Source organism: Camelus dromedarius, chromosome 26 (genome assembly GCF_036321535.1).
Source record: "Camelus dromedarius isolate mCamDro1 chromosome 26, mCamDro1.pat, whole genome shotgun sequence".
Lineage (NCBI taxonomy): Eukaryota > Metazoa > Chordata > Mammalia > Artiodactyla > Camelidae > Camelus > Camelus dromedarius.
This window is the reverse complement of record NC_087461.1, coordinates 16588328-16602742: the sequence shown is the minus strand read 5'-3', so window position 1 is coordinate 16602742 and position 14415 is coordinate 16588328. Positions and strand designations below refer to the sequence as shown.

At 38.8% G+C, this 14415-nt stretch overlaps 1 protein-coding gene across 1 annotated transcript in view; it reads right to left on the bottom strand.

Annotated features, from left to right (window-relative positions):
- The window catches only part of ITGA8 (integrin subunit alpha 8), a 172527-nt gene that overhangs the window by 49441 nt on the left and 108671 nt on the right, over nt 1-14415 (bottom strand). Inside the window, exons 18-22 of the mRNA XM_031444604.2 lie at nt 13907-14044; nt 13347-13414; nt 11623-11770; nt 6432-6524; nt 2190-2269 (exon numbers count right to left, since the gene is read on the bottom strand). Coding sequence (XP_031300464.2) covers nt 2190-2269; nt 6432-6524; nt 11623-11770; nt 13347-13414; nt 13907-14044 — 527 coding nt within the window. The remainder of the gene's footprint in view (nt 1-2189; nt 2270-6431; nt 6525-11622; nt 11771-13346; nt 13415-13906; nt 14045-14415) is intronic.

The window sequence follows — 14415 nt, the reverse complement described above, 5'->3', positions numbered from 1 at the left end:
TCCGTTTGTGGGAAAGGGCGTTAAATGTGGGTATTGGTGGTCAATGTGGTCAGAAGCTTGAATTCAGATTCAGACCATTTGGTTTATTTTTGGTTTAGACACATTTTCACTGAATACAAACCATCCATTAAACAGTTATTTACGTCTTTGGAGTCAGCCAGCAGAGCATGCAGATAAATGTCCACCTCTCAAATACCTTAGTATTTGAATCTTAAAAGTATTCTCAAACTCTTTTATCTCTATAATGCATGTTTTTGGAATTGATGCTTTAGTATGCTGCTGTTGCCTCTCTAGTTTTTTCTGCTTTTCTGCATTTTTTAATTTTTCAGGATAATGTTAAAATAGTCATGAGTTTCTGTAAGTGTATAGAATATAATCAGGGACCATTCTTTTAGATGAAGGAGGATATTCAAAATGGACCATTTCTGTCTTCCAACAAATTCATCACTTCATTGCTGAATTCATTATTTGACTGATGATCTATAGACGGACTTGGGGAAAGCATTTACAACATGATAGACAGTATCCTTTGTTCCTTGATCATACTACTAGTTACATCCATTCTATTATCCAAAACTGCAGTCAGGAGTAGGAAGCAAACATCAGGAATTTGTTTTGCATCTTTGTACCAGACTATCTAGCTAAAGGCCTCATCTTTATGAGAGAGGCATCTTTTTCTGAAGTGCTAACAAAGCTTCACGCTATTGCAGGATCAATGTCACAGATAATAATGGTGAGAAACAGACACTCTAGACTACCATCTGGAGTGATGAGGGTCCTTCACTTTTTCCTTTTTCTTTTTTTCCCCTAAAACTTAGTCGTATAAACAGGAGAGTCTCCACATGAAAATAAATAGGACTACCTGAACCTTCTGCAAAATATGTATATATGTAAATACAAAGAAGTGATCTAATAAGCTTTTGGTTAAATGAAGGGATATCGAATAATTCATCTCATCTCTATCCCATCATTAATTTGGGTAAAATTTTTAAAATCTCAAGATTCAGCAGAAAATATTTAAGTTAAATTCAAAAAGGACCTAATTAAGGTCAGAAAAGGGCACCAAAGGGAAGTTAGAAATCTGCCACAAAGCTTCCTTCCTAGAAATCTATCACAAAGCTTAGAGGATGTGGTTTGTGACACAGATTACAGATTTTAAACATCTGCTACATTCACCTAGAGATTAGTTACCTTGCACATCAGTATTTGAGAACCAAATTGTAGGTACTGACTTCAGAGTCATTTTTATATTAAAATAAGGGTTGAACACACTAAGCATGTGTCTACATCAGTGTTTTTCAAACTTTGAAAATTGCAGGCACACACAATATATATATCCCACACAATGTCTTACTGCACGCATTTACATTTGTCTGAAAGGAAGTTTTCATGAACTCTGATATAGTCCATTCAGTTTCCTTTGCTTTTAATACGAGTCTGGAGCCATCACACTGATTCCATTATTGGCCAATGGGTTGAAGTTCACAGTTGGGAATCCCTGGCCCTCATGACACATTGATCTCTCCAGGTCTTTCAACTCATGAAATATTACTTTCGGCCATGAAGGAGCAAACGGAATAGACAGAGACGAGGTAAAGTCATACTTGAATCTCAGAGCAGGATCAGCCTTAGAAAGAGGAGCAGCTCCCTACAGGGTTTGGCTTATAGTTCTCAGAGAAGGCTCTGCCATCTGAACATCTGATCTCATCTGCGTCCTGTCTTGGCACTCACCACGAAACCATCAGGGACTCATTCATTTTTGAAAAGTTAAGATTTCCAGATCACAAGTGCAAAATCTATACTTTTTTTTTTTTTTTTTTTTGCAGAAACTTTGTTCTCAGGAATTAGTTGACTCCCAGCTAAGAGGATGGCTGGCAGGGGTGTGGTAAGGGTGCTGGTAGGGGTGGGAAAAGGCATGTGCATCACAAAGAGGAAAAATGGAAGGTACCCAGGACAAAATTTTACTATCAACAGCTTGGTCTGCAGAATGGATCTCTTTGAAAAGTGGAAAAAAATGGGGAAAAATAAAACTGAAATAAATGAGAAACAAAGGAAAAAATGGTGAGTGAACATCTGGGTTCTAATTTCAGAACTTTTAAGGTGAAGAAGCTGGACGAGGGACATTCATTTCACCATGGATCTCTTTAATATTGAACAATGATGATATTTTAGGCACATAAAGTTCTAACCTTCTGATTTGGAGATCGAAGCTAATGCTCATGTTTGTTTTCTCAAGGCGTGGAACTGCAAATCGGAGGCCCAGAGAAGACTAAAAAAAAAAAATCACAAGACACTAAGTTTATTACATGAGAGGGACCTTATTATATACAGCATAAAAACCATTTTAAATTATCCTTACAAATCCCCACCCTAGATCCATGTCCCTTTCTCTGCTTCTGCCCTAGGGTAGTTGAGACCTCAGGCAATTCGAGTTCCTACACATTGTGGTTCCTGATCTTTGTTTAGTCTCATAGCAACTCTTTTCCTGCCCTCTTTTTTATGCACTAAATGAAAAACAACCTAAATATACTAGAGGAGATTGATTTAGAAAACTATGATGCTTCCAGTTGATGGATATTTATGTCGTCACTGGGGTTACATCTGTGAAGCCTATGCAATGTGGAAAGTGTTTCCAATGTAACAGTGATCAATAAAGAGAAAAGCTTACAAAGATGGATGTGCCCTGTGTTTCAGCTATAGTTTTAAAAGGCTGTCAATGGAAAACTTAATGTATAGGAGTGAGAATGTCTTGTTAGAAAATATACCAGGATAATTTGCTACAGTTACGTTAAAGTTGTGAGTGTATGGATTATTTTTCTACCTTCCTTTCTTTCCAAAGTTTTAAAGTAGTTCTTATTCATTTTATAGTTTGAAAACAGATTTCTCCAGAAAACCTGGAGAAAAATGAATCCAATGATAATATAAATAAGGAAGTAAAAATAATAGCTAAAGCATATAATTCTATTACTTACTCTCCCATGCAAGGCACGAAGCCTGACGTGCAATGTCTCACGTAATCACAGCAGCCACACTACGAGGGAGACACTGTGATTGCCGACACTGTATGGTCCAGCAGCAATCTGAGGATTAGGGAGATTAAGAGTCTTGCTCCAGGTGCAGCACAAATAAACTCTAGAGTTGGAATTGAAATCCCTACAAGCCAATTCCAGAACCTGAGGCTCACAGCCACACATTATGAGAATCAAACTAGTAATAAAATCTCACGTTATTGCAAAGCAGCAATCATAGGAATTAATTCTAAATCATCATTTTTATCATAAATCATCATCATTTCACTAGCCCTTACCAAATGAGCTACAAGTCAGCTGCTGCTCTGATGGCTTTATACTTACTGCATTGCTCCAAACATTCTTACAAATAGATATTCTCCCATTTCAACGTGATTTGCCCAAGGTACCACTGCTGATAAGTGGCGAAACTGTGATTTAAATCCAGGTGTGCCTAATTATTAAGCCTGTGCATCCTTATGCCCCAGCCAGGGTGGATTCCTTTATAATTCTAAACGTACAGTTTTCTGTCAGACCCCTGGGGCTTTGCACATGGTCTTCTCTCTTCTTCAGAAACATTTTAAGCCTTTTCTTGCTTTTGCTACTTAGCTAACTCCTACTCATGCTTCAGAGCTCAGGACAAGTGATCCTCCTGTTACACATCTTCTGATCCCACAAGCCACGTCAGGCAGAAATGTTCTCTTTATTCCCTATCTCCTCCTACTCTCTCATGACTCAACCTATGACACTGCCAAATTTTAAGTTTCTTATGGAATGAGGGTTGTATATTTCCACCTTGATATTATCAGAGTCTATTACCAGGCCTATAGAAGGGGTGCAACTAAAAGTGGCTGAAAGAATGGTGAAAAAGAGTGCACCCTTGTTTGCACACTTCCAGTGATGGGAGCTTACTATTCTGTGATAAGGCCTGCCTAATGTTGGTCTTTCATTTCACAGCAGGAGATGAAGATACAATGAACGTGTGACAGTTTCACGCTGGCGAGAGACATATTTTCTTAACTAGAACCAAATGCCAGATCTCTGGACATTGATTCTAAAAAGCCTTTGTTGACCCACTGTTCTTTCATTATCTTACTTGAGAGACTTCGTGAGTTTTTATGAATCTTATGGGCAAGTAAATATTTTATATTACTAAAGCTGTTATATGAAAATGACATTACTACTTACAAATTGGAAGTAAAATTTCTGAATACAACCTTGAATGTTTTGTTAAAATAGTCACTTGAAAACATTTTTCTTAAAATACTGAGACTAAAATAATTATTCCTGGCAATTTATGATGCTTTTTAATATTTAGGACTGCATTTACATTTGGAATTTTACTACAACCCACTGAGAGTATTCTTTTAAAAGTACAAAATGAAGACATAAATAAATCAAAGTGCTTTATAACAAAACAGAATGCAATAAAATTTGATGTCTTTAAGGGCATTTAAGGGTGAGATAAGAAAGCTATTAGGTTTCTTCTAGTATAGACCTCAGAGATAAACGAATACAAACAATTTACTTCCTTGACTTCTAAAGATTATTTGCTGGTAAAATGGATTGACATCTTCTAACAAAACGTACTTGTGGCTAAGACCACACTGCCATTTTCACCCCCCGCTTTGAATGACACTGGGACCCAGTTTTCCTTCCAAGATTATCCTTAAGTTTCTTAATGATGTTAGATGCTCTCTGGTCTGGATTTATCACTTTTAATACTGAAAAAGGAGTGGATGCCCGGTCACCTATAGATGTTAACACCATTACCACCATGTCAGTTCACTTGTCTCTGGCCCTAGGGAGACTTCCTATCAAATTGGGTTGCTGGATTTTTCTTTAAAACTAGCCAAAGGATTTATTGGTTTCTAGATAAAAGGATTCTGATGAAAAATGTTCTAATGTCTCCACTTAGGCATTCCATTCACTCTTTCATGCCTTCATGGAAAAAAGCCCTCGTCTGTTTCATTAGGTTTTATCCAGTTTTGCTGACCTGGTAGGATGTGGGCTTTTTGTTGAGGCTTGGTTCAAATCCTGGTTCTGTTCTTCATTGTGTGTGACTTTGGGTAATACATTTGATTTCTCTGAGTCTCAGTTTCCTCATTCATAACATAGGAGAAATACTTGACTCACAGGATTGTTGGTTATTGTGAAAATAAGGTAAAACACACAAAAGCATCCAACGATGGGTTTATAACACACAGGGCAATCAACAGACGTTAGCTAACACTGGGCTAGAAGGTTTACTTATGCAGGAGTTCTCAGCACCTTTAAAATGCAAATATGCACCAGAAAACTTCCAGAGGAGGATATAATTCTCAGCAGTGACTACAGAACTCCCTTTTAAAGGCTCATCTCAAAGGATTAGCACATTGATAACCAAGTCTGGGTAACAGTCATGTTTCCTCAGGGGCACCCAATCCACAGTGGGCAATCAACATGTTAAAACTTTTTGGAAGACACTGTGGGAAGCTGTTCTAATAGAAATCTATACACATATATTTTCATAAATGTTTTTTCAAACAGGCCATTTCATTGATAATCATAAACATTTAATGTAAAACAGAGGAATATGTATATTTAATTTATAAAATTTAATTATGTAGTATTTGCTGATTTCAGAATCTTTTTCTGATTTATGACTTTATAAAATAATGATTTCCACTGTGATAATACTAGAAGAAGTCACTATGTGTATACTTAAACTGCAGTTGCATAAAATGAATTTATTGCCCACAAGGAAGCCAGAATGGGAAGTTCCTAAGTCTGGAAACAAAGACAGAAAAAGAGGAAGACTCCTCGTTCTTTCATAAGCATATTTCAGACCATTATCAACCCTTTTTTCTTGCTACAAACAATTTTCTGCACTCTTCTTTACCAAATAAGATGTGTGGAGGATACAGACCTGGTAAAACTGATTTAAAATCTGAATTATGATAATATTTTAACATGAAAATATTGTGAATGATAGTCATATGGGAGGTATATCTCATATAAAAGTTGAATAATCTTTGCTAAAATTCTTAATTGTGTTATTTCTTAAATCCTTTATATTGTAGTTCTTCTTGAATTCAAAGAGAAAAAAATTGTAGTGAAATTCAAAAGAAAATATATTCAAGAAAAAAATCTGTAGTAAAAATAAAAATAGCTTTTAGAGATTCGTTGAGATTAAAAGACATGTGAGGGTAATGCCAAGAGAGAAGGCTTGTGAAAGTATTCATCATTTTGTGTTTTCAACCTCAAATTATCCACTCAGTGTGGGTTATGATGCAAAAATCTCACTACCCTGGTAATTTCCTGCTTAATTGGTTTTAGCTGCTAGGTGCTAAGTTGCTGAGCGCTAACTGGGGGGCTTTCCACCAGTTCACTTTAAAATTCAATTAGACAGAAATCAGTTAAGGGCTTCTGGTTTTCTCTTACATTTGTTCCAGCCACCATAGGGTTCCCAAGGTCACACACCACCATTCGGGTTACATTCTCCATCTTGTATTCACAGCTCAGCGGTCGTGATCCCTGCAACAGGAAAGAACACCAACGTGGAGTTCAGGGGGCAGAATAAATAGCATCCTGTCACGAAGGCAACGCTGCGGGCCGAGAACCTTCTCTTGATTTCTAGCACCTGTGTGAGTGACTGTGCCCGTGACTTAATTTGTGACCATTAACTCAGAAGAGAAACTTGTGAGAGAAGACCAAAGTTTAATTTTTAAGAAGAAATGTGTTGGATTGGTAAACACATTCATTATGTTTCATTGAGGAAGAAAATGCTTAGTATAGTACTTCTATAAATATTTTTGAAATTATTTGCACTATTGTTCATGTTAAATTTGGGCCATGAAGATCATGGATGATTAAACATGGACTAAAATTAATTCTTGCAAAAATGAAATGACAGCAAGATGTATGGATTATCATCTGACCCAACGACCATTTGCAAGAGAATTGGTTTGAACACAGATTTCTCCACACCATGATTCCATTTTGAGATTACACACCCAATCTTAACTTCAGTCCTCTAAATACTTAAGATGGGGAGAGAACACTTGTACATTTAACCATTGCTTTTCATCTCCCTTCTTCCCCCATATCCTATTCTGATTAAAATGATAAAAACTCAAATTTGAAGAGGTGCTGAGAACTATGTGCTAGAGAAGGTCTCAAGGTTATGTTCAACAAGAAAGGAAAGTAAAGGAGGTTTATCTTTGGACTCTTGTCCTCTGCTCACAGCTTCCTCCTGTGTCTTCTGGCTACCCTCAGCTGCCTAGAAATCCACACCTGGCTCTCCATCCTGAGCCCTGTCCCATATTTCAAAACCTGATGTTCCTATGGCCCTGCTCTTGCCTTTGGTGATAGCTACATATGTTCCTCCATTATTTCACTCTAACTTGTTAAGTGCTACTGATATATTGCCTGTCAGCCTCATTCGCAAAGATAAGCTTGTGATGATGGAAAGACTTTCACAAAGGACCCCACGAGAGATCCATGGAAGAGGGTTCCAAATACGAGGACCATTTATCCATCTGTCAGTGCTAATGAAATTTCATTTAAGGCAGTACTGCAAATTTTCAAGTAAAACTTTCAGAAACCACCCTCCTTTCCATCCTTTCCACTTTGTTGAGAAAAACCAACAGCCAAAGTCAAAACAAAGACCAGGCAAACAAACCCCAGACAACCAGGTAAAAAATTCTGTGGGTAAATCACATGCTTTAAGAATAAGCTTAAGGAGGCAGGCGTTTTTGGTATCTGTTCTATTTCTGCTGCCTAGAGTAGATGGTGGCAGGAAATACAGAGCAGAGGTAGCTTACAATCCTTCCTCAGAGGAGTCTGAAATGAAATGGACAGTCACACAGCTGAGTATGAAGTCCTCTTCCTACCATCAGCCATTGAAAGGTCTATTCCAACTAATGAGAAAGAAGTGAATCACTGATATTTGGAGGCAGCATTTAATATCTGCTCTTTCCAAATAACCTGAGTGACTTCTTAGTATCCTGAGGAGGTAAGAAACATATTTTTAAAAGGCTGGTAATATTCTCACTTCCCAGAGGTTGCTTCAGTTCTTAATGTATTTAAGTTCTTAAGGATCCATAACTAACTCTAATCGTATAGAGATGTTTTGACTTGGGATTATTAACTCAATCCTGAAAACAGAAAAAAAACCAAACCAAACCAAAACAGCAAATGCTTTCCAAAAAGCCCATGTGTCCTATGAATATAATTCAAGAATTTTGTTTCTATAGTAAATATTTTTATCTTATCTGAAGGTTGAAAGTCATATGCACATTTTTTCTGGCTTTCTAGAAATAGCTTTTTCACATCAATCAATTTTTTTCTGTCCCCAGATTCCCCCACCCTTTTTCTTTTTTTAACCTTTATTTCCTCTGAGTGGGAGAAACAATGATTGTTTTTCTAGATATTTCTAGATTATTTTCCTCAGATATTCCAGAGACTGTCTTTTTTCTCATCCATTTATAACTCTTAGAGTATTATCCATTCACTGAAAATATTTACTGTGTACCTGCTATTTACGAGGCCCAGAAAGAAAAGACCCCTTGTCCTCTTTGAATTTCCACTTACTATAACAATTGTAATACGTAATCCAAGCAATGGTAGCAAGCAATGGAAACACACAACTCGAACAGTTTCTTAACTTTCATGAGAGGAGAAATTCACGGTGATGGAAGAGGATACACACATAGATATAAGCAATCAGAGAAGACATCTCGGAGGAAGTGACATCTAGGCTGAAGGGGGGCAGGGCAGGTCAGTGGTTAAGAAGACAAGCCTGTACCCAACAGCTGGAGTGTCAGCCTTGGTTCTGCCATGTGATAGCTACGTAACTTTGGGCATGTTTCTGAATCTTTTTATCTATAAAATGGGGATAATGGTAGACTTGCCATTTCTCCATTATGAGGATTAAGTAAATTAAATACTTGCAAGAGCTCAGAGCAGAGCCCAGCTCATAGCAATTGCTCATCAAATATCAGCAGTCTCCAATCATTATTAGGCTGAGGCCTGAAGGGTGAGCAGAAAGAGGCAAGCTGGATAAAGGGTGTGCGAGAGTAGAGTTACAGAAGGACAGCAGGTGCGAGCTCTCTGTGGCGAGAGAATGTGCGGGCATTACAGAACCTGAAAAGAAATCCCATCCCTCTGGAATTCAGCTGTGGGGTAAAAGAAAGACTCCAAGACTCATGGTGAGGATGAAGAAGTTAGCCAGGGTGATACAATGAAGGAACTCTAAGGTCATATCAAGGATTTGGACTTTATCCTACAATGGGGAGCTAGTGAGGTTAAGTTTTAAGCAAGAGAGTGACTGGGTCAGATTTGCAGTTTAGAAAGATGGCTTCCCGGGCGGGAAAGGGACTGGAGGCAGGCAGACAGGGAGATGAATTAGCAGACTGTTGTAGTTGTCTCGGGAGAAGATCATGCCAGCTTGGGTGAAAGCAGTGACCCTGACAGTTAGATGGAGAGAGGATACGGATTGGAGAGGTGCAGGACTGACTGAGGCTTAGAAACAAAATGGAAATGGTTACCCTTCTGTGAGATAGGATGTGGGTAGAAGGAGGAGTGTGGGAAGATGAAGCCTAGTTCTGGACACACTGAGTATGAGGTGGGTTGAGACAGAGGAGTGGGGTGTATATGAGGTCCTTAGAATAGACACATTCAGAGACAGAAAGTAGAACGCTGGGTACTAGAGGCTGGGAAGAGGGGTTAATAGTATGTTGGTGTTTAATGGGTACAGAGTTTCAGTCTGCAATGTTGAAAATCTGGTGATGGATGGTATTGATAGCTGCACAACAATCTGATTATACTTAAAGCCACTGGACACTTAAAAGGGTTAAAATGGTACATTTTATGGTACATATATTTTACAACAATAATAACAAAAAGATAAAGCACATAGGCCTTTATTCCTAGAAAAATTTGGAAGAAAGCTCACTGAAAAGAAGTATGAAGTTTGGCTCTACCACATTTTCAAAAATGAATGTTTTCAAACAAAGAATAACAAAACCTACAATCAGATAATCCCTAATATTTTCCCCCTTGAGAGAAAAAAAAAAAAAACTTGAACCATGTATAAATAAAAAGGGACACAAACTTCAAACTGCTGAAAAACAAAGATGAAATTAGAATGTGGCTTAAGTCATATCAAGTTCAGATTCTGCCCAAGGGCAACTGATGGCAGAGAAATAGTTAAGGACTCATTTGAGATTATGGATAATGTCTGTTGCAATGTTTAAAGCCAAAGATAGAAATGATAAATGCTTCCTATGTTTTCCATGCAAGGAAGTGAACAGTAAACTGGATGTTTTGCCAAAAGAAGAATGTTTTGAATAGATACTTTGTTAAACAAAGTCAGGGGTGGAGTGACATAAAGGGAATTGAAATAAAAATGTAAGAGGAGCCCTGGGACATTTTTAAAAATAACAGACTTGAGCCTCATTTTTTGTTTGTTTCTGTGTTATTTGCATGTATTCATAGGTGATAGGTTCCCACAAGTCTCTTCAACAGAAACTTGCAATGAAGTTAGGACCTGTCCAAGGTAGTTGATTATAGCTCCTCTGGGTTTATGTTTTTTACTGAGAAGATAATTCAACCAAAACATAAATCACAAGACTAGAGATGTGAATAGAGGATTCTGCATTCCCCATATTTGTGATGCCTTTAAAATACCAACATCTCAACAGTTCTTAGCGTCTCTTTAGAGGAATTATTTCTTATTAAATTATTTAATAATTGGAAAGATCCCTAGAGTATGAGATTTTTGGAGAGTAGCAGACACTTAGCAAATTTCAGTTAAATGACCACATCCATAAGCAAGAATTTAAATAACGTTCATTGTGCTGACTTCTAAGTGAAGTGCCGTGATGACTTGTGAAAGTTGTTCCCTGCCCTTAACTGTGAGTTTGTACATCTCTGAAACCAAAGGACTCTCTCCGTTATCCTGAAATGTATTTATGATGGTTTTCTAGCAGAACCTGAGGTGATTGTGAGTGGGATGATTCATATTCTGATAAGGAAAGGAAAGACGATAAAAAGCATTTGTCAGTTTAACATATAGTGGCATTGCTGGACAGGCAAATGACAAAAACCTGTCTTTTTCTTGGGCCCAGTCCCAAAAAGGTGGGCCAAGAACCAAGGAAAAAGAAACATGTTTCCTCACCAGTGCCTGTCTCTGCTGTTTCCAGTGCTCACCTGGGATTGGTCGGACCTTCCTCCGTAAGTAGTAATGAAAACCAGGTCTCCTGGGACCTGCTTGAAACATAAAGGAACTCAAAACAAAGGCCAAAAGACAGTGAGGGAGGGTGGGAGCCAGCTTGGGAACAGAGCTGATGGATCACGTTGGTGAGCTGCTTCTTTCAGACAGCTGTCTTCCTTGCTTTAACTCCCAATCTTTGGCCAGTTTGTCTTTGCACTGTGGCCGAGAAAGATATGAACACTGCTTAAGATCATCTCCCTTCCTGGGCCATTGCTGCTCTGCTGAACAAAACCAGGTGCCATTTTGTTTTCTCTTATTGAGGAAGAAACCCTCAGCTAAGGTGGCTCGACTTAGAGTAGGCTCGCTTTCAGAAATGTACTTCGCTCCTCCCTTATTCAGATCCTCTGCAGGCATTACCTTGTTGCTGCGTTCAATCCCAACATAATCGGCCTCTTCTGGAATGACCACAAAGAGCTCAGCTTCATAAGCCCCTTCCCCTTCGTTTCTCGCATTGATTGTGAGCATAAGGTGGTTTTCGTCTCCAATGATGACCTGGTCCTTATCACTAAAAATGTAGTTTAAAAAGAATCATTAAGTGCTATAGGTCTTTGGATGCATGGATATTTGATTTAAGGACTTCTTGGAAGACGTGGACATGCAAGATTGGGACTAAAAGAAGACAGATCATCATGAGGGGGTGGTGAGCAGAATGAAAACTATGTCTGGATGGGAAGTGCAGGGAAACTTCCAGGGGTGTGCTGGTAAATGTCTAGCAATCAGTTGCCCAAACTAGTGGTTACCCATGGGGAAGGGAGGGGAGGGGCAATATAAGAGTGGGAGAGTGAGGGTCACAAACTACTGGGTGTAAGGTAGGCTCAAGGATGTATTGTACAACACGGGGAATATAGTCAATATTTTGTAATACCTGTAAATGGAAAGTAACCTTAAAAATTGTATAAAAATTTAAAAAATAAAGTAACAACCAGTTCTCAAAAACAAAGCAAAGCCACGATGTACAGTATTTGCTCATTCCAGGAGTATAAATCCCCCTACTCTGATTACTTTCAAGCTACCAGCATAGTTAACAATCTGCCAGCAAAAGTTCCTGAAAATTGAACAACTGGCTCACAAGGCAGAAGGAGGCAGCTTCAGCATATCACTGAAAACATCCCATAGGAAGATGAGCAGGGGGAAAAAGGGAGAGAGATGATTTAGAAAGTAAGAGGGGAAGGCATGTGTAATGCAAAGTGAAAAATGAGGGAAGAAAGAGGCCGATAGAAGATGTCAAATAGCTGACTGAGGATTTATTTTGAGGAAACTGAGTTCACTCTAAACTTCACATTGAACCAGCATCTGGAAACGCCTATCCCACTTTTAACCCTTAATCAAAGCTGTTGCTTTGGACACTAGCTAAATTGTGATGTTTGGAAACATCTCCTTGCAAGGTTACCAAGAAGATTCCAAACACTGACAGTGAGATAGTGCCTTGGTGGGCCTTGGGGTGGGTTGGGAGGAGCACAGATCTGCGTTTTTCCACCACAGGATGATTTAGCTCTCAGTCCTGTTCGTTTCTGTAGCATCATGCAGTGTGGTAACCAGTGCAGGACTGCAGGCTCCCCACTCCAAGCAACCAGGGAGCCCTTCAATTCTTATCTGATTTTGTGACACCTTTTGCTTCACTTCACTGAGTGCCATTAAAATAATTATTTTCAGTAAATCAAAATTGATTTTATTTTGACAGTTTTCAAGATGCCTTTGAGTCATGGGGTGCTGCAAAAACCAGTACAGAGAAGGTGTAGATGGACCCAGCCTGCCTGAATCCTTTGCCCACATAACTGAAGCAAGTAAATACAACCATAACCACCCAGAGATGAGTTAACTTTGAACAAAAACATTTTTCTCCACTTTTGCTGAAAGATGAAATGGCCTAGGTAAAATCTTAGGGTGTGTCATTTGACACCAATGACAAAAAACTGACCCAAACTACAAGCTACCCCAAAGTGTGGCCAAGCTTGACAGTTTCACACAGCGTACTTTTTTTTTTTGTGATAGTTGGAAGAGTATACTTTCTCCAGAGAAGCTTTAAGTAAACACCTGTATTCCATTAGATAAAATGCACGAGTTTATTTATTTAAACTTACGGTCTAGCTGACAGCTTCAAGTCAGGAATGCACGTATTATCTTCTCCACAGTCTACCAGGATGTGAGCCTGCGTTGTGCAAACATGCATCAGGAAGAATCTTGGAAAATCTGAATCACATCCTATTCTTCAAAATTATGAATGATCCCACAAGTTCAACCAAAGCTTTCATTTCACTATCTATGATTCCCCTCAGCTAGAAACTCTGTGTTTAGTGGTGGTGTCCCCACATAGGTTAGTTGGCTTAATCGCCCAATTCCAACTCATTCTGAAACGTCTGTAAAGAATGCTACTCTGGCAATGTTTTGAGGATTGCAGGCTGTATTGCTTCCATTATAGCCACATTTTGAACAAATTAAATCTTGGTTGCACAAGGAGAAGGACTTCCGAAAACACAATGATGCAGTGTTTCAGGAAACATGTTCGGAAAATTCCCTAAATGTTACGAGTGTGTGTGTGCAGAAATGAAAACAAAAAGGGGCTGGATTTCATCTTAAGGTCACAGGAGCAATGCCCAGGGCCTGACTGAGAATATACCATTCAAGACAGTCAAGGACCTACCTGCTCGGTGACAACATTTTCCCTGTAGTGGTTCAATATGGGTTTCACTTCCAGACCTTCTTTAAATGTGGATTCATCCAAACTGTAATTCAAACTAATGTTGATTGGAGATAGCTTATCTCGGAATTCAGTTTCATCCTAAGGAAATTAATCACAAACTAAGAAAGGCTCCATAAAATGGTGGCAAGATATTAGTTGGTGAAAGGCAGGCAGCATTCGACTTTGGCCAATGAAGGTGAATGATGAAGTAATCGTCACCCCAGGGGGTTTGGGCACCTGCTGATGGATGTGGTGCCGAGTAGCCAGCTCAGCGAATGTATGCTCAGAGATGAACTCACTTAGAGCTGTGGCTTCACTGAAATACATGCTTCCAGAGGTCATCTCCAGGTGCTCCACATCTTCAACAACTCACACAGATTGGTCACATCACAAAGTAAAAAAATTACATACGCAATGAAAGTCATTGAAGGCTTCATGAACTGGAATTTTTATTTTGATAAGGTCGGCAG